At 48.3% G+C, this 22611-nt stretch overlaps 1 protein-coding gene across 3 annotated transcripts in view; it reads left to right on the top strand.

Moving 5' to 3' along the window:
- The window catches only part of AKAP10 (A kinase (PRKA) anchor protein 10), a 46312-nt gene extending 38167 nt beyond the window's left edge, over positions 1 to 8145 (top strand). For 2 of the 3 annotated variants that reach the window (XR_825542.1, XM_010842933.1), the window contains one exon: positions 2445 to 8145. Coding sequence is in view for 2 of the 3 variants with exons in the window: in XM_010842933.1 (XP_010841235.1) it covers positions 2445 to 2450 (6 nt within the window). In the remaining variant the exon portion in view is untranslated. Of the gene's footprint in view, positions 1 to 1439; positions 1557 to 2444 lie in introns of all 3 variants that reach the window. The other variant, XM_010842932.1, reaches the window with a different exon arrangement.
- The last annotated feature ends 14466 nt before the right edge of the window (positions 8146 to 22611 follow it).

Below are 22611 nucleotides of genomic sequence, written 5' to 3'. Positions count from 1 at the left end.
GTGGAGTCTGCCCTCCCTATTCATGGGCTCCACATCTAAAGGTTCACATCCATGGTTCAGCCAATCATGAATCAAAAATATATTTCTAAAAAAAAATTTTCCAGAAAGCTCCAAAAAGCAGAACTTGATTTGCCGTGTCCAGCAACTATTTATGTGGTATTTACATTGTATTAGGTAATTATAAGTAAGCAAGAGGTGATTTCAGGTACTCAGGATGAGGTGTTTGGGTTATATGGAAATACTACACCCCACACTATGTCAGGGGCTCGAGCATTCTCAGCTTGCTGGTATCTGCAGGGGCCCTGGAAATAGTGCCTCACCATTCTTGGGGGATGGCCAAGCTTGTGGGGAACTGCTGAAGCCATTCTTACAGGCAGATTTGTAGCATTAAATGTTGATACTAGATGAGGAAAAGTCAGTCTTCTGTCTTAAACTAGAAAATGAGTAAATGAAACCCAGAGAAAGCAGAAAGAAGGAAATAAAAGTGAGTATCAGTTACTTTGAGGGGAGGGGGTCTGCTCAGTCATGTACATGCATCCATTTCCTTCCATTTTACTGCTGTTGCCTCTTCTCTCACTTTCCCCATTCATGTGAATTTGGTTTTGTACTTTGGGTTCTCTCAAGCACTGTTTTAGGAAGGTGTGAATAGAATGGGTGTGATCTCTCTGCCCATCTTTACCTGGATGTCACCAACAGTAATCCTTAGGAGATTCTGACTTGCCTCAACCTGTCTTTCTGTAGCTTCACCAGCTGTCCCTGCAAGAGCCCCACAGATAACCCAGCAAGTTGGAGAGAGCCACTTAGCCCCTTGGTGTTTTCTTCAAGAAAAGACTCCCAGTGTTCTTCTAGCTTTGCATTCTGTAACCTGAGTTGACTCAGGAGGACTTCACGTGACAGGAGAACTTCTGCTCAGACTCCTGATGATGGCATTAAACTGCTCTGCGTCACCCACGTTAGCAGGAGTTAGGAACCCAAGCTACCTCTGTTCACGTGATGTCCCCTGTAACCCTCCATAGTTTGGAGGCAGGAATTGAGATGTGGATCCAGCATCACCCGTTCCTTGCAGCTTTTTACTCTAAGAACTGTTGTTATCAGAGCTTGTTGTAATTTTGAACTTTTCACTGAGCTGATTCGGACCAAAGCTCTGCTCACTTTTGCAGACTGTCCTCTTTTCTGTGTAAGGGTGATAATTTGTACCTATATTTATCCTCACCGGCTTAGTCAAACCCAAAATAGCAAAGAGCAAGATAAAGGTGTAGAAAGAAGTGCAAGATGATTGTTTCTGTGATCCCCCATTACCATGTTGATGATCAAATATTCCACAGTATGAAACTGTTCTTTAGAAACCATTTTGGAAAGCAGATTTTCAACTTAAGGCTTTTCATTGTTGTGTGTTCAGATTGTATTACCATGTGTGCTTTTCATGTCTAAATCTGCAGGTATACTTTGCTTTTAACCTTACTTGGCCTTCTTTTTGGTTGGCCGAGATGACAATCCTGCAGCGTATTGGTGTGGTCAAAGCACTGGGCCAGCAGACCTAGCACCGTCCATTCTCGGTCAGTATGTGTGACCTTGTGCGAGTTGCTGCTTTCTGGTCCCTTCATTTCCTTATCAGCAGATCAGAGAAGTTGGACAAAATCTCCTCAGATCCCCTGTAATTCTCAGTCCATGACTGTGTGAATGTGAAAGTCCTGCCCTGACAGACGAGGTCACAGCTTCTCCTTAACCCGTGTGGATATCTCCCTGCTTTGAATCGGCTGCCCTGCATTTGTCTGTAGAAAGCACTTGAGCATTTAAACTCACAGCATTACTGACTTATTTCGTGTGTGTATGTCCCATCTCACAGATAGTGAGGACCATGTCTTCTGTGATGTTTGTTTCCTTGTCAGTGCAGTGAGAAGGTGGACTCAGCTTCAGAAGCTCGGTCTCAGGCAGCCAGAATATCACAAGTCTCTGTTTTCTTGCTAGAAGCTCTGGAGAATTCCATGTTATGGCTCTGTCTCCATCTCGTGAATCCCCAGCAGATGGTCATTTGGTTGTCTGGGATTGTTCCCTGTCACAAAACAATGCTTTAATAAATAGTGTATGAAAGTCTTTGTCGCCTCTTAAGAGTGTGCTGTGGAGTTAGTTCCTAGAAACAGAATTATTTGTCAAAAAGTAGATATTTCATTCTAATATCGGAGTTATCTAGAAGGAAAGATAAAAAAGCAAGTCTGGTTCTCAGTCCTCATCACGTCACCTTCGGGTGGGCCACTTGGCATCTTCAGCCTTCCACTGGCTCTGCTGTAAATGGAGGTGATTGTAGTAGGGTCCTGAGGTGGAGCACAGTACCTGGTATGCGGGAGGCACTCACTCAGCGCTGCGTCCCCTTCTGCCTTGTGACAATAGTGTGTCCCTGGTTGTAGAAATGTACCTTACCTTTGTCTTTTCCTTCCTTTTTTCAGATATGACTCAGACCTGAGATCAAGGAAATCTGCTTTTGGAAAATAAGAAAACTTTTTTCCTTTGGTGGATTCCTCACCACAGCCAATGAAAACAGCACTGTATTTCTTCTCACTGTCATTCCCAGGAAAGAAGGGCAGACAATCCCAGACTTCCACCACGGAGAGCGGCTCGTAGATGCCCTGCCACCCAGATGATCGCACAGTGACAGTCAGAGAGACCAAAGGGCACTGTTTACACTACTAGAGATTAATCGTTTTCCAATGGCAATAACCCATCCACAGAAGAATTTAGCCCATGGGGATCTTCAGGGCCAGGTGCCATGGGAGGCGGGTGGGCATGGAGCTGGTGTTTGATGCGCCGCTGTGGCGGTCTCCCACCCCAGCAGCAGCATGAGGCGGATGCCTGGGGTGCTTTGCTCCATCTCCTGCACAAACAGGTGAGTCGGCCTGGCCCCAGCCAGGCAGAGCAGTGCCGGCAGATGGCTTTCCTTCCTGGGAATAGGGCCTGCACACAGGTGTTCATCTGGAAGGAAGATGAGAGGTCACGGGTCAAGTTGTGACATTGTCCTTCCCTTTGGTGGCAGTTTGCCATTTTCACATTTTAATTGCTCCCGGGATGCAGTACACGTAAATCAGCTCCTCTGCCGGAGGGGCCACCCTCTGCACTGTGAGCATCAGGCCCTGCTCCTCCAATTTCTGTGCTCTGGAGACATCCCTCCCCTCACAGCACACAAGGAAAGGTATTTGCAACAACTGTCACTCCAGTTTTCCCAGTTGTACACTTTTTTAAAGCAGGTGGTGGGCAGGGGTGTGGGCGGGCAAGGGTGGGGGAGAAAGGCCCTCATCTCTGACCCCCGCCGCCCATCTTTGCTGCGCCGGCAGTGTGCAGCTCGTGGCCTTTCTCCTTCGTCCATGGTCATGAGAGGCCCCTCGCTGCAGTTCCACTCCATTGGCCTCAGGGTCTGGGCCACACTGCCTTCAGCGGAGCCACCCTGGTGGTAAGCACACTCCATGGCGGGCGCTGCCAGTACAGCCTCGCCGCCCGGACTGTTGGGGGAAGAACGTTCTCTTAGGTGTTAACTGCTTTTGCTCAGACTTTGCAAAAAAAAAAAATATATATATATATATATAAATACATATAAATATATAATTATTAATCACCTCTGTCCTTGAGAAAGTCTTGAATGAATAGAATTCCTTCCACTGCAATACCTGACTGTGCAAGAGGCACGCCATTTCATCAACAGATGAAGCAGAAAGGCTGTGTGTGGGTTTTGGTACTGTGTACCACCTCTGTTATTCCTCTAAAGCCAAGTGTTCATGTACTTAAACCATATTCTATTTAATTGTGTTTGATTTTAAAATATATATATATATGAATTATATTTAAAATTGTGTCAACTTTCTGCTTTCAGGGCATTTATGGCTCCTCTATTGAAATGTGTTGATTCTTCCCAGTATTTCCATTTGCTTTACAAGAACCCAGAACAGAGCCACTCCTGGACTCAGCCCTGTGTTTGGAGCGTGTGGCATAGACCCGAGTATTATTAGTTGCCTGTGCTGTGATTGACTCACTTTGTTCTTTTAACAGAATATTTCCATCCATGTCACTTTGCTTCAGTCTTTAAATAACAGAAAAGCAATATAAAGTTCATAGAATAAACTGTGGTTTTGGGTGACATGCCGCCTCTGCATGTTTTGGAATAACAATGTCTGTCAGGCTTTAGGCTGTTGACATGCGTGCTTTCCATTAAGATGCTGTCCAGTTCTATACCTGTGTGTGCTGTGCTTTCTCGGTAGGGATGCCGGTAGCTGTGAGGCCCTTATAAAGAGAAGGATAGCAGGCTGGAGACTGGCTGCCTTTTCCTGCCCCGCCTGCTGTAGGACATAGAAAGTGTGGCCTGAAGCTCTGTCTCTTGAGGCTCCTGCACTCCTCAGAATGGGAGGGGTCGTCTGGCCTTGAGAGCCAGGCTGTGCCCACAAAACAGGCTTCCCTGAACATCCAGCTTTAATGTCATGCTGACACCCATACACATTGTTAAAAAGAAAAAAGACGTTATGAAAGGGTACCTTTTTGATCGGATGCGTTTTCATCACTCGTGTAAGATGTGACGAAAATAAAAAGCATGAGCCAAGCCCAGTGAGAGCAGTAAAACAGGGAGCAGCTGTTTTAACCTCTCTTGCTTGGGTTTCATTATTCAGTAGAACATTACAAAGTGTATTTACATTTCTGAAGCTCTGGCTAGTTCAGTAAGAATTTGGAGGGGAGAGTCACTTGGAACAGACAAGTACAGACTTCTTTGTTTTTGTTGTTGTATTTAAGTACTGACAGCTAAGCAACCTGCTGATATCCTGGGCACCTCTTTTCAGGACACTGCTGTGGGGCCGTGTTTATATACAATGACCGCTCGCCTCCCCTCCCCCACACACCAGTTTATTGGACCAGGGTTGATCTTCTGATCCACAGAGGCCCAGGAAAATGCTTTATCCTAAAAATTTTGCAAGGGGAAGGAGAAGTCCCAGTCTGTCTGTCTGGGGTGATAGTGCACACAGGGCACTTACAAGTCAGGAACCCTGAGCCGGCGCCATGTGAACAAGCAGAAAATACAGAGACATGAGAGCACGTGGGAGAGAGCTGCTGCCTTGTAGCCATCAAGCCAGTGAAGGTTTCCTGCATCCTTGCCATGGACTGCGTCAATCCCTCAGGTATCCTTAGAATGCATTTTGGCTTTTTAAAAATCAATCTGAAGTGAGTTTTTCTTATGCACAACCAAAAGGACCTTGACTAAAATACTACCAGATAGCTCTAATCACTAATGATTGTGTGTGATCAGCATGTTTGCAAAATACCACTAAATTCTGGGGAATTTTTCTTCAGCAAACCTTTCTTGGTCATTTTGTATATTCTCTTAAAGTGGAATCCTAAACTCACAGAACTAAAAGACACTCCCTGTATTTTTCCAGGGAGAAGCTACTCTGGCCTGGAAAAGGGCAGGGCTTTGCCTGTTGAGGGACGGTCACCTACACTAGGGTCCTTGGACACTTCCCAAACCTCCTTCTGAAAGATAAACTCCGTTTCCTCTTTGGCACCAACGAACAGTAAAACCCAGAAATAGAGGGCATAAAATAGTGCCCGTTTAGTGAGTAGCTAATAAAAGCTTCAAATGAGGGAGGGCAGTGATTATCACAGAATTTGTGAGTGCTGACCACTTGGTACTGGGCACAGAGTCTGGCCTTTGGTTGGAGCCGGACATGGGGGTTAATTCCAGCAGCATGTTCAGGGTTACAGCTTAGGAGCCCGACTGAATAGTTGCCCTACGGGGCCATCTGCTGAGGAGGGCTCTGCTTGGGCTCAGAGTAGGGAGCTGCGTCCTGCACGGAGTTGGGTGAGGGGGCAAGGAAATAGCTTGAGGGACCCTTGAGAGCAAAGGCCTAGAGGATGTCCCTGTGCACGGAGGGAAGCCCGCCTGATGCCTGTCACTCAGGGTTGGACCTCTTCTGCCTTCAGCTTGACGCCACCAGGTGTCTCCTCATCAGCTCCCTCCACCCAGTCTGTGGCTGGCAAACCACCCTGGGCACGACAGTGCAGCCTCGGGGCCCTCCTCAGCTGGCCCCTGGGGGTTGCTTGTGAGCCCAGGCAGAGCAACTGAGCCTCAGCGGTGGGTGGGCAGGTGCCAGGAAAGAGTGGCTTGCATTCAGCCAGAGGGAACTGGCATTTGCCAAGGAGCTAGTGAGGGTTGTGGTAGTGGTGTTTCCTGACACCCGGGTCCATGATAAGTGGCTTTCCAGCTCACTCCAAAATGGGTCACTCCAAAATGACCTGAGCTGACCTCTCCTTCCATCCCAATGAGAACCCACATGCTGGCACCCCGTGGGCCAGTGGGAGCTAGGCCTCCAGATCAGGTGTAGCTCTGCCCTGAGCCCATGGGCCCCTCATCTTAGCAAAGAGCCCTTTGTTTTTTTTAATGACAGAGCTGCTGGTCACCCATGCAGAAGTACTTTAATGCCTACCAAGTGTTGACGGTGCAGGGACACAGAGTAGGGTGAAACCCTCTGGGCCACTGGAGCTTCCACTCCAACAAGGAGACAGGTGAGAAGTGCATTTGAAGCGGGTGCTGGAGTTTTAGAGCCAGGACAGCCCTTTGAGCTGATGATTTAACCCCGGTTCCTCCCAGAGCCCTGGCAGAGGTCACCAGGGTTCATGACCTCACATGTGTCCCCCCCCCCCCGCCTTTGAACCCCCTTCCTAGCCCCCAGAGGGCTGTCTGTGTGCAACTCTGTTCCCTCATCGCCATTGTTTCTCAAGTGTTGAGCACCTGGCTAACAGCAAGGGGTCGGGCACCTTGACCCCTGGGGCTCCCCAGGTTAGGCCCTGTTGGGGTAGACCTAGGAGCAGCCTCAGCCCCATGGGGCTCTCTGCAGAACTCTGGGAGATGTGAACCTTATAAACTAGAAATGAGGACCCTAGTGTAAAGTTACTACAAACGTGATATGAAAACCCCGATCTTGGCAAGTCTCACTGTTGGGCTGACACTGAGGTGGTCAGCCCCTTGTGAGGTCCCCTCTAGAGATGGTTTCATACTAACCAGCACTGGGAATGCCCCGTGACAGGTGCTCTCCCATGAAATCCATGTAATACTCCTCTAAGCACGCACCTTTTTCTTGTTATTAACAGGGAGACAGGCTTTGGAGGAAAGCGGCCCCTCCAGAGCCGCAAGTCAAGTCCAGGCAGCCATTCGAGACATCCCGCCCATTACCTGAAAAGCCGTGATCTTACACTTCATGTGCGTCAGGGCCCCCTAGAGAACACGTTCAATTGGATTGCTTCCCCTACCCTGATCCACCCCAGAATTTCTGGGTTAATGTATGTGGCGGGGGGCAGAAGGGGAGGGTGCTGAGATTTTGCATTTTAGCGAATTCCCAATTGCTGCTGCTGAGAATCTCAGAAGCTTTCCTGTAAATTGGGAAATGAATGTTTTCATGCCCTCTGATCGAAAGTGCCCACACTACTCAGAAGTGTAACTTGAGACCCGTTACTCACTCAAGCACATAAATCCCTTATCAGCATTAGACGGCTGTCCAAGCCGAGGGCACCTGGGATGCTGACCCCATCTGGGACTCTTTGGCCCTGTCCCCAAGAACTACTTCCCAGTCACCCCCACAATCAGACTGTCATCTCCTACAACTGCTCTACCTCTGGTTTCCCCTCACATTTCAGTCCCAAACAACCTCAAATCAGGCCCTCCCATGGGAATGGGTTAAAGGAAGTGCGTGGGAAGGGTGTGAATGATTGTAGGGGGGTTCCCTCCCTGTCACTAGTGGTGGGTTTTGTAAACCAGCTTCTAAGAGCAAATTCAGAAGCAATAAGCAAGTGGTTTTGTTCTAAGGTTGATAAGCCTGCACAACATGACAAGTGAGGGCTGCGGAGGACTGTCCTGCCGCTGGATTGGGTCAGGCTTCCCAAGGCCAGTGTCAGGCACGTGTCTTATGCTGCATCTCAGCAACCTAGGAGGAGTGCCTCCAGAAACCGTGGCTCTATCAGGATGAAGACTTCAGTGTCCAAGGTGCACATGGAGAGTGGGAATAAAGTTGTTACTTGAAATGTGAGATGGGAAAAAAGCAATATTTTGCACTAATGTATTCTTGTGTATACTGTTATTTTAAATATGCACATGTAACTAAATAAATTAGATGTTATAACTAGACATCTGACTGTCTCATCAACATTCCAAAAGATTTACACTCTGATACCTTAATTAAAAAAAATTTTTTTTTCCTTTATAAAAATCAAGATTTGCCTTCAATGTAGGATCACTTATATGATTCATGAACTCCCTGTAGTCTACTGAAGAAAGTCCAGATTTCGTATTTAGCATTGAATGCCCTGGGTGACCTAGCCTACGAGACCTTGCAATCCTTGACCTTCAATCTCACGCTCGTCCTCCACGGCTCTGCAGATGACCTCCCCACCACTGTCCCCAGGGAAGTCCTTCCACTTTGAAGTCTCACTCCTCCAGCCTCCTCCAAGACCCTCCCTGATATCCAGTCCACCTGAGTCCTCTCCCTTATCCCCACCGAGCACATCCTCATACAGCATCCAACTCGAGTGGGTCAGGGCCTTTCTGCCCGACCTGATGTCAGTGAGCTGTTCCTAGGGAAGGCCTGGTTCTGACATTGAGGATCATGGCCTGGGAGATGCTGGAGGAAAAAAAGAAAAAGTTTACTTTAAATGAACCAGGCCCAGCTCATGGTCTTCCTGGGCACCGTCTGCCCAGGATCAGAACCAAGGCTTCCCATGCCTTTGAGTCAGAAAGCTCCGTACCTGTTCACACAAGCGGCTTTCACTCATACGGGTCCAGCAGCTCTCAAGGGGCCCAGTGTCCCGAGACTCTTTCAGAAGGTCTGCACGGTTAGAACCATTTTCATAATAACACTGAGATGTGAACTGTCTTTTGCACTGTGTGAATATTTGTATTGATGATGCAAAAGTGATCGTGGCCCCTTAGCAGGAACCTGGACACACTGTGCCGGAGGTCCTTGTATTCTTTCCCGCCATTCACTTGCCATTAAAAGAAAAAAGAGCCAGTTTCCTATAAGAGTAAAGCGGTAATGATTATTTTTTAATTTTTTGGCCACAACACTCAGCATGCAGGATCTTAGTTCCCAGACTAGGGATCAAACCTGTGCCCCCTGCATTGGAAGCTCAAGGTCTTAACCATTGAACCCCCAGGAAAGTTCTGAAGAAGTAACAATTATTAATTTTATTAAATCTCGACCCTTAAGTGCATATTTTTAATGTCATGTGGGACCTCATGGGAGGACCCAAGGAGCCCTCTGTACATCGAGGGGCAACTTGGCTTAGGAGAGGCTCTGGCCCTGGCTATCATGTGGGACCCCCACGAGGGCACACCTGACCAACTGGCTACTCAGGCTTGGGTCTTACAAAGACATTTTCTTTCATGAAAATGAAGGAAGTGAGCCTGTCTTCCCTTTGAGAAGAAAACACTGTCAGTATTTATTGCCCAGGATGAAATTCGACTTAAAGCAAAAACTAGAATTTTGGAAAACTGATATTCACCATGGTGGCCTTGATAGCTTCCTATCCTGAAAGCCATTTCTGATGAGCTCTAACTTATAAATGTGATTCAAAAAAATATTGTATGATGAAATTTGTCATATTTGGAAGATGTGCATAATCCAGTGAACAAATATTGTCCAAATGACCGATATGTGATTCACCAAACCATGAGTAGGTGAAAGACTGGTTCAAAGTGAGACCCATGGATAGGCTATGAAGGGTTGTGAGATGAGAAAGTCTGAGAACTGCCCCAATGGTCCACCCTCAGGCCAGTGCAGGAAGCCACACGCAGGAGATCAGAGCTTACTTGCACTGTGCTGTTTGCATGAAAGGGAAACCTGGGTCGAGAAGATCCCCCAGAGAAGGGGATGGCAACCCACTCTGGTATACTTGCCTAGAGAATCCCATGGACAGAGAAGCCTGGCGGGCTACAATCCATGGGGTTGCAAAGAGTCAGACACAACTAAGCGACTTAACACACACAGCTTCCATTCCACTTGGTGCTGCACCCTTGCTGTGGGTCGTCAGCCTTTCCCTCACCTCCCTGGACCTCTGTGTCTTCTGTAGAAATGGAGATAATGGTTCTTCAGCACCAGGTGGTGGCAGAGAGTGTTCACTGGCTTGGGAAATGTCTGGCAGTGCAATCGGAAGGTTTGGGTGATGAAGAGAAGGGTGGAGTTGGATTTCTTTGCTTTATTATGAGGACAGACCTACTCTAATACTCTCCTTCCCAAGGCCGCCCTCACAGTGCAGACTCAGGGCTTTGTGTGCAGGCTCGATTCCTCCTTCGAGGCGACTCTAATCACAGAGTTTGTTTATAGTGGAGCCAGCCCTGGGAAACAAGCCTTCCTCCTCCTCTCCCCACCGTGGGGAGAACTGCTGAGCCGAGGTCTTCAACCAGCACGAGAGGAAGTGAACGTCCTGTCCTGACCGCAGGGCCCCAAGCCACCTCCTCTGCCTCTGGGGGCCCAGCCTGTGGCCTGTCTGAGGTCAGCAGCACAGCTGGTGGGTCAGCCTCTCAGAGAAGGAAGCCTGGGGAGGCTGGGGGCCTTCCTCAAAGGAAGCAAGAAGCAGAACCAAGGGCTGCAAGAACCAAGACTGTGCACCGGCTTTCAGAGAGAAGAGCAGAGGTCAGCAAAACCTGAGGGAAAGCCCAAGACAGGCGAAGTCAGCCCAGCGCAGTGGGTGGGCGGTGGGGGGTGTTAGTAGGCAGGGGCTGGGGGAGTTGTCGACCTTGCTGCACCCCCCGCCCGGGAGGTCACCGAACTTGGTCTCATGAGCCCCCAAGGTCAAGGCGTCAGATTCAGGAACAGTTCATGTTAATCAAGTTCCCACAGCCGTGACACACAAATCCACACCAGAGAGACCCACTTATTGATTTCTGAGGGAAAGTTCTACTGTCAAAAAACAAAGCAGAAAGAGCATTTGACACAACCTAACTCTACTTCATGATAAACTGTTAGCAAAATAAGCTACAAGGGCCCACTGTACAGCACAGTGAATATAGCCAATATTTTGTAGTAACTATAAATGGAGGATATCATTTAAAAGTTGTGAATCATCACGTGGTACAGTTATAACTTATATAGTATTGTACATCAGTTCAGTTCAGTTCAGTCACTCCGTCGTGTCCAAATCTTTGTGACCCCATGAATCGCAGCACACCAGGCCTCCCTGTCCATCACCAACTCCCAGAGTTCACTCAGACTCATGTCCATCAAGTCAGTGATGCCATCCAGCCATCTCATCCTCTGTCATCCCCTTCTCCTCCTGCCCCCAACCCCTCCCAGCATCAGGGTCTTTTCCAATGAGTCAACTCTTCGCATGAGGTGGCCAAAGTACTGGAGTTTCAGCTTTAGCATCATTCCTTCCAAAGAAATCCCAGGGCTGATCTCCTTCAGAATGGACTGGTTGGATCTCCTTGCAGTCCAAGGGACTCTCAAGAGTCTTCTCCAACACCACAGTTCAAAAGCATCAATTCTTCGGTGCTCAGCTTTCTTCACAGTCCAACTCTCACATCCATACATGACCACAGGAAAAACCATAGCCTTGACTAGATGGACCTTTGTTGGCAAAGTAATGTCTCTGCTTTTGAATATGCTATCTAGGTTGGTCATAACTTTCCTTCCAAGGAGTAAGCGTCTTTTAATTTCATGGCTGCTGCAGTGATTTTTGGAGCCCAGAAAAATAAAGTCTGACACTGTTTCCACTGTTTCCCCATCAATTTGCCATGAAGTGATGGGACCAGATGCCATGATCTTCGTTTTCTGAATGTTGAGCTTTAAGCCAACTTTTTCACTCTCCTCTTTTACCTTCATCAAGAGGCTTTTGAGTTCCTCTTCACTTTCTGCCATAAGGGTGGTGTCATCTGCATGTCTGAGGTTATTGATATTTCTCCCGGCAATCTTGATTCCAGCTTGTGTTTCTTCCAGTCCAATGTTTCTCATGATGTACTCTGCATGTACATCAACTATACTTCAATTATAAAAAGAAAAAACTCTCAGAAGGTAAGAAGAGAGGGAAACTTCTCTCCATTTTGATTTTTTTTCTGGACCCACAGAACGCACACAGCAGGAATGACTCTCACGTAAACAGTGACTCTGCATGGTGAGGATGTCTCCATGCAGGTTCACCAGTTGTAACACGTGTACCATCCGGTGGGGATGTTGCTGGGGGAAAGGATGCTGACATTGTGTGGGAGCAGGGGCATTTGGGAAAGCATTCTGCTTTCTGCCCACTTCTTTCATTGAGATAGAGTTGACACTGAGCCTTGTGTGAGTTCAAGGGGCCGGCCATGTCGATGTGATCCATTTATATTGCAACATGATGGCCACCATAGCATTGGCTAACACCTCCGTTGCATCACATAATCATTATCATTTCTTCCTTTTAAAAAATGTATTTATTTTTATTTATTTATGTGGCTTCACTGGGTCTTAGTTACAGCACTTGATATCTTTAGTTGTGGCATGTGGACTCTTAATTGCGGCATACGAGGTCTAGTTCCCTAACCAGGGATGGAACTCAGGACCCCTGCATTGAGAGCACAGAGTCTTAGCCACTGGACCACCAGGGAAGTCCCCATCAACATTTCTTCCAGTTGTGAGAACTACTTCCTGTTCAGTTTTACTGCCATGATGTTGTTCTTTCCTTAAGAACCTTACAAAGGCTTCTCATCTGACCCAGGGGAAAGTCAAAGTCCTTCCAATGACCTCTGAGACTCTACAGCCTCTGGCCTGTTTTCTCTGTGACATCATCTCCAATCACCACCCCCTGATCCACTTAGTCCCAGTCACACAGGGCTACGGGGCTTCTGCCTCGGGGCTTCTGCACCTGGAATTCCTCCCCTCTGCATGGATCACAGCCTCGCTTCCTTCAAGTCTTGACTCTGATGTCACCTCAGTGAGGTCATTCTGGGTCACTTTTTCTTAAATTGGGCCCCTTCCCCCATGCTTCCTCTCTCCCTCCCAGGTTTAGTTTTCTTATTGGTACCTGTTGGGCTTCTCTGATAGCTCAGTTGGTAAAGAACCCGCCTGCAATTCAGGAGACCCTGGTTGGATTCCTGGGTTGGAAAGAGCCCCTGGAGAAGGGAACGGCTACCCACTCCAGTATTCTTGGGCTTCCCTTGTGGCTCAGCTGATAAAGAATCTGCCTGCAATGCAGGAGACCTGGGTTTGATCCCTGGGTTGGGAAGATCCCCTGGAGAAGGGAAAGGTTACCCACTCCACTATTCTGGCCTGGAGAATTCCACAGACTGTATAATCCATGGGGTCACAAAGAGTCAGACATGACTAAGCAACTTTCACTTTCACTTCACTTTGGTACCTGTTGCTAGTGAGACTCCCAGATATGTTATTTGTTCTTCACATGGTCTGCTTCCCTCACTGAGAATAAGCTCCTCGAGATAGGCACCTACATTTAAAAATCCATACACTTACACCAAGCAATCCCACGCCTGAGAATCTAGCTCAAGAAATAGAAGCACTAATACATAAAAAATTAATGTAACACAACAGTGTTCATACTGGCCAACACACACACACACACACACACACAGCAGGAAACAGTGAATGTCCAACCACAGAGAATGCCTGAATACATTCTGATGCATCCATACCATGGAATGTTATGCAGCTTTGAAAAAGGGTTAATTAGTTTTGCACCAAGTAACTTAAAGGAATCCCATCAGGTAATACCTGAGAAGAGCAAAATCCAAAAGGGTATCATATGATCCCCTGTTTGTCAAACTGACATACAGGAAGGATGTTTTCCACATACCTGTTTATAAGCAGCAGTTTACATATATTTGTATATGATCATCTTTGTGTGGGGAAAATCTGTAATAGACTGTTGACATAAGTCTCATGGGAGAGGAGGGAAGGGAGGGTGGTCACAAATAAAAGAAAGCAAACAGGGACTTCCCCGGTGGTCCGGTGGGCAAGACTCCGTGCTCCCTATGCAGGGGGTCTGGATTCAGTCCTTGGTTGGGGAACTAGGTACTGCATGCTGCAACTAAGACCCAGCTGCTGCTGCTGCTGCTGCTAAGTCACTTCAGTCGTGTCCGACTCTGTGCGACCCCATAGACGTCAGCCCACCAGGCTCTCCTGCCCCTGGGATTCTCCAGGCAAGAACACTGGAGTGGGCTGCCATTTCCTTCTCCAATGCATGAAAGTGAAAAAGTGAAAGTGAAGTCGTTCAGTCATGTCCGACTCTTATCGACCCCATGGGCTGCAGCCCACCAGGCTCCTCCATCCATGGGATTTTCCAGGCAAGAGTACTGGAGTGGGGTGCCATTGCCTTCTCCAAGACCCAGCACTGCCAACTAAATAAATGTTTTTTAAATTTTAAAAAGAGTATGAAAGCTGGCCCTGGGCATGTACAGTACAATATCATTTATACTATTTTTGAAAATGAAAAAAAAAGAAAAACTACATAAGTAAACACAAAAACTTTAAAATGGCTTAAAATACACATTACCAATATCCCTGTCACCTTTCTAAAACTCATAAACAGATCGAGCAAGAGACTACAAGTATTTCTGCCAAGACTGAACGTCTTTTCTACAATAACTCACTCTCGTGCTTATTGTAAGTAAAGATAATATTAGAAACAAGAAAATCTGGGGGGTTTCCTAACACCCGCTGGCTTCGTCTCCTGGTCTGTTTTGCTGCCCCAAGTCCACCCTCCTCTGTCCATCTCAGCCCCTTTCACTGCTTCACCTCCTGCCCTGTCCCCTGACAGTCCCCATACCCATCCCCCAACTCAGGTGTTAAATAAAGGTTTGTTGAATGAAGCCCTTCTGGGTGTCTCTTTCATCTCCTGGCTCCATCTCTTTCATCCTCTGCCCACTCCCTGGACCAGCCTCTCCAGGTTAGTCACGGTTGCTGGACCTGGGAACCCCTCCTTCCTCACGTGCACTGACTCACCTTTCCAATTCACTTGAGACCCCACCGCGGCCTCACCTGACTCCATCCGGACATGAGGAACTGCTCTCCTCCCTGGTTCTGCTCTGGACAGGTCACCCAGCTGTGTGGAGCCCAGCCAGCCCAGGGCGGTACATGGGGAGATGGGATGTAGTCAGTCAACAGAATCTGTGTGTCAGGGCGTCTTCCAGGCCTGGGGGCTAGAACATTGCATCTTTACATTCCAGGTGGAGGAGACAAATGGGTCACACGGCGAGAAGGTGGTGAGGGGCCATGATGAAGGAAGAGGGCTCCAGGCAGAGCGAACAGATGCAAAGGCCTGGATGGGAGACATGGAGGAGGCCCAGGAGGGCCTGGAGAATCCTGGGCACCTTCCCGGAGGGAGCATCTGAGCTGGGCCTCTTGGTGGAGAATAGTCACACTGAAGAAGAGTTACGGCAGTGGTGTGAAGGGGCAGTGGATTGGGTAAACGACTGGTCCTCAGCACATCTGGTTCATGGTGGGTTACCATGGTGAGTCAGGTCCCCTGACTCAGGGCCTGGGGCTACCGCAGCCGATGAGGGAATGAAGAAGACACAGCCACCACTCACATCCCCCAGTGGACTTTCACTGATTTTCACATCACCAGCTGTCCAACCCACTGCCAGGAAGCTGTGGTTGCCGAGGACTGCTCCTCGAAGCTGCAGAGGTGAGGCAACGGGTCCGCCACCAGTGACACTAGCCCCAGGGGTATCCCTGGGCCAGAGAATGAACTGCTGGGAGGAAGAGGGTAAGGCCAGCCTGTCACACTTGCCAAACGGATAGGAAGGCTGACACCACTGAGTATGGGTGAGAATGCAGAGTGGCAAACTCATACTCCGCCGGGGGAATGTGTGACAAGCCTGGAGTTCACTTGATAGTATCGGTCAGTGTTGAGATGTGTCCTGCAGCCCAGTGACCCCACTGCTGGGTGTGAACCCAACAGAAACAAACACACATGGTCACCAAAGTTCATGGACACTGGACATCCCTGGATGTTTGTTGAGAGAGGAATGGGTCGGTAACTCAAGGTTTCTTCACGTGGTAGACCCTGAGAAGAGGCCAGAAGGAGCGGTGACTGCAGACGACAAACAGAACAATGCCCACATATGGACATAACGCCAAGGAGAGAAGCTGGATGTAAACCAGACAGAACTCAATACCCAACTGGGAAAGTGTCACTCTTTTGGGAGCAGTGACGGGATGGGGCATGAGGGGGACTCTGAGTGAATCCAGCCCACCCCTGCCTGTCAAGCTGGGATCCAAGAAACTTACCAGACCTCCTTTCCAGTCGGGCTGTTCCAGGTCCTCCAGCCCCGGTGATACTGATACCACAAGGGGCAGGGTGAGCTTTTCCTGATTGGCCCGCCCCAATCAGGTTTTGTGGCTGACCCACAAAACCTGCAACAATTAAAAGAAAAAAAAAAAAGGTCCTTGTTTGGAGTCATTCCACTTTGCAAGACAGCAACTGGCTTTCAGAACAATCTTCATCCTTTTTTCTTTTTCTAATTTTTTTTTTTTTTGCCTGATGAGGTTGAAGGCAGAGATGGAGTCACCGCTTCAGATGCCGGCTGTACCCAGCCTGAGCCCACCCTTGGAGGCACACTCCTGGACTGTTAAGGAACAGGAGATGGTGGAGGATGGCCGGCCCATTGTCCAGAGAGACAAATGAGGTGGCTGAGAATGGTCTGGGCCCTCGCTGGCTGGTTGTTTCAGACTTCTTTGAAGTCAGTGTTTTTGAGGATTGCAGGCCTCTGGCCTGTTCACCCTGCCCCCAACCTTTCCCATCCCTGTCTGGCTCCCTCCAGGGGAGGAAGGGCCTGGCCTTGGGGTGGGGCCTTAAGTTACTGAGCGAAGAGGCCCCTTGGGTACAGTCTGTGCGGTGGGGGACGGATGGCGTGGGCTTGGCCGAAGGAGGAGCTAACCATGATTGACTGCGTGCAGGGGCGTTCCTGAGGGGAGTGGTCCAGCAGAGGACCAGTACTCAGCTCTGGGGAACCAAACTCCAGCGAGATGACCCCGCAGAGGGAAGAAAGACTCCTTGAAGATGTGAATGAACCAAAGTAGCAGTGGGCCCCCCAGCTCCCAGCCCTGCTCCTGTAAATACACACACAGCACAGCTTTCACCCTGCCCAGGACGGGGAACCTTCCAGGAGCACCCCCTCTCGCGGCTTAGCCTCCAGCCCTGGATTCCCTCAGGAGATCTTGGCCACGTGGTGGGCTCGGGGGACCTGGGTTTGTTTTCTGTCTCCTCCAACCCTCCAACCCTCTCTTCATCCCGCCCAAGTTCAGGAATGAGGCTGAAGGACTTAGTAAATAGTATCTTATTGCTTAATCTGTGGCTGGACCTGGGAGTAGCTCTGCAATCAACCTCTGGAAGATCAGTAGGGAAGCCTGCCCAGGGCCCACCCCAGAAGCTGGGGGCATGTGGACAGGCAGATGGATGAATGGGAGCACAGCAGTGGGCTCTTAACATTTCCAAGAAAAACTGTACTTTTAAAAACAGAAAAAGCAGAAAAATGCTTGTCTGTGCAACAATAGACTTTGTAGTCGTTAATGGTGGAGGTCTTACAGCCTGACTCACAAGTGTTCCAAGTTACTACTTGATACTACAAGTGTAGCCTGTGGTCACCTGAGACGCGATGCCCAGCCTCCTCTGGGAGGAAGGACCTGCCCTGCTGGGGAAGGACAGTTGGTCCCCATCTCTCCCCTGCTGGTCCAGGGCCTCAGCCAGAGCAGCCCAGCCACCCAGGGTCATGCCCTCCAGGGCAGCTCCAGAAGGTGAAGAGTGAGCTGGGCATTTGGGCTCAACTCCAGAGCATTCAGCTGGGGTGGCCCAGGCGTGGTCAAGCCAGCATGATAGTTCTCCCTGTGCCAATGGTCACTGGTATCCTACCTGTTCCTGCCCCTCCTGTCACTGGTGTCCCTCCCTAATGAGCATCTCCATCCCAACCCCAGATCAGAGTCTGTTTCTGGAGAACCCAGCTGAGTCAGCTGTTTTCTCATTTCAGTAGGCATGTGGTTTACAACAGGGAGCAAAAAACTAGGCTGTAATGACACACTGATATTGATCTTCTTGTCTAAAGTTTTAGTAAATCCATCATGGTCGAAGATGTACTATTCTTTTAAAACCACTCAATAGATTCTGTTTAAGTTTTTGAATAAAATTGTTTTAAAACTAAAATATTTTCTTTTTCTATGTCATCACATCAATCAAATATTTCCCTTAGGAGTTTAATATTTCAGATGCTTTATCTGACAATGGAGTCATGATATCCCCTGAAATTTATCCTTGTGACATACAAATATATTCTTTAAAATTTTTTTAATTTAAAAAAACCTTTTCATTTTTTTTTTTTTTTTTTGGCCATGCCACACGGCTTGTAGAATCTTAGTTCCCTAACCAAAGATTGAGCCTGCGCCCTCAGCAGTGAAAGCACTGAGTCCTAACCATTGGACTGCCAAGGCATTCCCTGAAAATATTCTTCGCTTTATTTCAGCCATTACCATTAACAGAACATTATGGCCACTCCTGTGAAATATATGCTTAGCATTTTAACTTTTAATGATTCAAGTTTTAAGTGCTCTTTGGGTTGAACAGTTATGGCAATAGTGAAAATTAGCTACTCTATTTTTGGCTGAAATAATCAAATTGTTTTTCATGTTAGAAATGAAATTTTTAAATCATTTATTTTATTTTATTTTTGGGTGTGCTCAGTCTCCTGAGCGTGGTCTTTCTCTAGTTGTGGTAAGTAGGGACTACTCTTCGTAGTGGTGTGCGGGCTTCTCATTGAAGTGGCTTCTCTTGTTGCAGTGCATGGGCACATGTGGGCTTCAGTCGTTGTGGCACATCAGCTTAGTTGCCCCTTGGCATGTGGAATCTTCCCAGACCAGGGATTGAACATGTGTCCCTTGCATTGGCAGGCAGATTCTTATCCACTGTACCACCAGGGAAGTCCTAGAAATACTGATTCATGCATAACATAGAAAGATGCTTCTTGCTGTTGCCATGCTATCACAGTATCAGAAAATTCCTGGCTGGAGTCTATTTTTGATGTCATTTCAGAAGATTTGTAGTTATGATATTTCCTGAAAGCTTTAAGAAATATATCCAAAGTTTGTGGTCTCTTCACTTTATGTGCTTATTTCCATATTTTTCAGTAAAACTGTACATGTATAAACATCAAAGCTCAGCGCACTACCAGTCCCAAGAATTTCTAAGCATCAGCTATAGGATCGAAGTAGAGACAATAGAACCAAAATAAAAGCAAACAGCCATGATGTGATTTGAAGATAATAATAAACGGGTGATTCTCCTAATCTCAGGATCCCTCCCTGCCAAGAGACGGGGTCATGAACGCTTGTCACACTTACTTGTCCCAGGAACCCTTTCACTATCACAAAATCATACAGTGTTTGGCTGAGAAGCTCAGTTTATGTGAGAATTTATATTAGCAAGTGATCTTACCTCTCACTGCAGTTATTATTATACAATATACAAAGTGAAACATTTCAATAGTGTCAACAGGCATGTTTACATACACGCACACACACACACGGTTAATAGGACAAAGAACAATGAGAGTGAATCAGATTGGCAACTTTGAGTGATTTCAGAAGTAAAGTCAAAATCTTCCTTCTGGGCATTCCTGAATAAAGCCTAAATTTGACCCCTGATCATCCTTCCTGGGTTGCCCACTCGCCCCTGCTTTTGGGGTAAGTTTTGGAATTTCCACTCTTCTGCTGGCTCCGGCAGGCTTGTACAACTTGACTTGCCTCCCTCAACCCTAGTCCCTGTCTTGAGAGGATTGCTCAGTGCACCTCTCCAGAGTGGGGTCATCAGAATCCCTTCCTTAAGAACTTGGGTTTGAGACTGGTGGCTTCCGGTTCTCTGTCCTCCTGCCTTGTTGGGGAGAGAACAAAGAAGCAGATGCCTCTTCCAGTCCCTGCTCTACTGGGAACCCAAGAGCCATACCTGTGTCTTTATCTACATTCCTCTTTTTTTTTTTGCTTTTGCTTTATCTCATTTGGCGTATGTGCTTACTGACATAGTCCTAACTAGACATCCCCTTAGCAAAGGTCCCCCACTCCAGTGCTCCCCACCGCCACTTCCCCTCAGGAGTGAGCCTCGAGGTCAGAAATCCTTCTGTGAAAGCTGAATATTTTTTAAAGCAACAAAGTGCTCCCAGGGCCTGTGCTTAGCCTATGGGTACAGGAGGGGATGCAGGTCTAAATTTAGGGCCCCTGGTGGCTTAGGACACTTCCATAATGTCCTACTGTGGGAATGTAATTTTAATGACATTGAAAAATAAACAGCTCGAAGTTGTATATTAGTTATTAGCTTCAATTACCTTTGATTCCTAGAGGATGCAACCTTGTGAACAGGGCCGTGTTATGAATTATGTCTTGTGCACTGGCTCAGCTGGCAGAGGATACACCTGTCCTCGTCTGGATGGTGAGATGACCAGCAGGAAGATTGAAGCACTGCTCCTGGAGGGTACTGAGGCCCTACAAGACACCTCAGTGGACAGACCCCGAAACTAGCAGCTTTGGTGCCTCAGGACAACCTGGACAGCTCCCCCTCTGCTCCCTGGGATGTTGGCCATGGCCAGGTACTTCATGGGAAAGGCTGCCAGCCTTAGTCCTGGGATGTTAGTTCTCCTTGTGACTTCCCTGCTGTCCAAAAATTTTACACCCACTGCTTCTGCACAGAAAGTTTATAGGAAGTGAATTCTCCAGGGAACTGTTAGAGAACCAGCTCTTACACAGGTATAATGGTCCATCGATAAAAGCTAGAACTGCAAAGCTTGGATTCTGTTCACCTGAGTACCACCTGGGGCATGGCCAGAGGAGGGAAGGGGGTGACTCCAGCACAGGGCTGGGATGGGGGATGTGTCACCTATGACCAGGCTTGATCTCATTTTACTTACCCCACACACATCTGTTGTTGTTGTCCAGTCACTCAGTTGTGTCCAACTCTTTGTGATCCTATGGACTCTAGCACGCCAGGCATCCCTGTCCTTCACATTCCCAGTCCCCACACATTAAGTAGTGCTTTGCAGAGCCAAGTACTGTTCCAGGCTCTTTCCACATCAGTCCTTTAATCCTCTTAACCACCCAGTGAAGGTATAGGTTGATGTTATAGCTTCCTTTTACAAACGAGGAAACCAAGGCAGGGGAGGTGAAGTAGTTGGTTCAGGGTCCTACAACCCATAATAAACACATCCTGGAGAACTACTTCTCAGTGGGTTTTAGGTCATTGACTCATATTTAAATATGCATGTTTAAAGAGAAAAGAAAATAGGGACACTTTCAAAGAGGTTAAGGAATCATCTCCAAATGAATTTTTGTGTTTATGTGCAAATTTGCTTCATTTTTAAAAACCTTTGTTTATTTATGTATGGCTTCACTGGGTCTTGGCTGCTGTGTGAGGAATTTCTCTAGCTGCAGTGTAGGGGCTTCTCTCCTTGCGGAGCACGGGCTTTAGGCGCACGGGTTTCAGTGGTTGCAGCACCTGGGCCCAGCCTTCCGTGTGGCATGTGGAATCTTCCGGGACCAGGGATCAAACCTGACTCCCCCCACACACCAGTAGGTGGATTTCCAACCACTGGACCGCCAGGGAAGTCCCTGCTCTTAATTTTTGAAGGTTTTAGACTTACACAGGCTCCAACACTCACCTGGGCCAGACTGACATAGGGAGGGAATTAGGCAGGTGTGCACAGTTGGGAGTATAAACCCAAGACTTCACATTTTAAGGGTTAGAGGAAGGGGCCAGTTCCTCTCTGGAGATTTCCCAGGCTGACTGCTACAAGGTTGGATGTCCTGAGGGTCCCTGTTGGGCCTTCAGAGATCAGTGTTCAGGAAAGGGCCTTGGGTGGGAAGTTTAACTCTGGAAATGAGAGATGACTTGAGAGCAGATACGTTAAACAAGTGAACATGCAGTGCATTATGGGACCTGGGATTTCTGACGTTTTCAAGCACGTTTACAAAATGATTTCGGTAGACACCTCTCTGAGGGAAAGGTTGTCACTTTTCAAGTGTCAAGTAAGTTCCTTGTCACTTGAATGTTAATGAGCTGGTAGGAAAGAAAACTCTTTTAGGCCCTTCAAAGGAAGCCGGAGGCCACGCTGCAGGACACCCAAGGCTGGGAAGCAGTTTCTCACTAGAGCCTTGAAAACAACCAAAACTGAGTCTACGAGCATTCGCATTTATTTCTCTAGGACTGTCATCAGTTCCTCACAGAAGCCAAGTGGCCGCAGAAGGTGCAGGATCCCTGACCTACACACCCATGAGGGTAAATGCAAAAGGGTGGGGGCTTGGCGGCGAGGCCTCTGGCTTCGCAGGGCGCGGAAAGGCCTGGATACAAGATATGCTCCTTTGCCCTCATCGCATCAGTGGGGTCCACACTGCACAGGGATGCCCCCGTCCCTCCTGCCCGCCCCTCCCCGGACGCCCGCCTCCCCGTGGGTCTAGCCCTGGGAGCCGCCGGTTCGCGCGCTTCTTCCCGCCTCCAACGGCAGCTGGGCACTCATTTTCCCGGCGGAGGTAGCGCGTCCGCCGCGCCGCGCACTGCGGCATTCAAGATGCGCTGACGTCGCGGAGGGCCGGCAGTCGGCGCGGAGCGGCCGGCGCGCGCGTGCGGTCCCTT

The sequence above is a fragment of the Bison bison genome, unplaced genomic scaffold (genome assembly GCF_000754665.1).
Source record: "Bison bison bison isolate TAMUID 2011002044 unplaced genomic scaffold, Bison_UMD1.0 scf7180017864180, whole genome shotgun sequence".
Classification (NCBI taxonomy): domain Eukaryota; kingdom Metazoa; phylum Chordata; class Mammalia; order Artiodactyla; family Bovidae; genus Bison; species Bison bison.
This window is presented reverse-complemented; position numbering and strand designations above follow the sequence as displayed.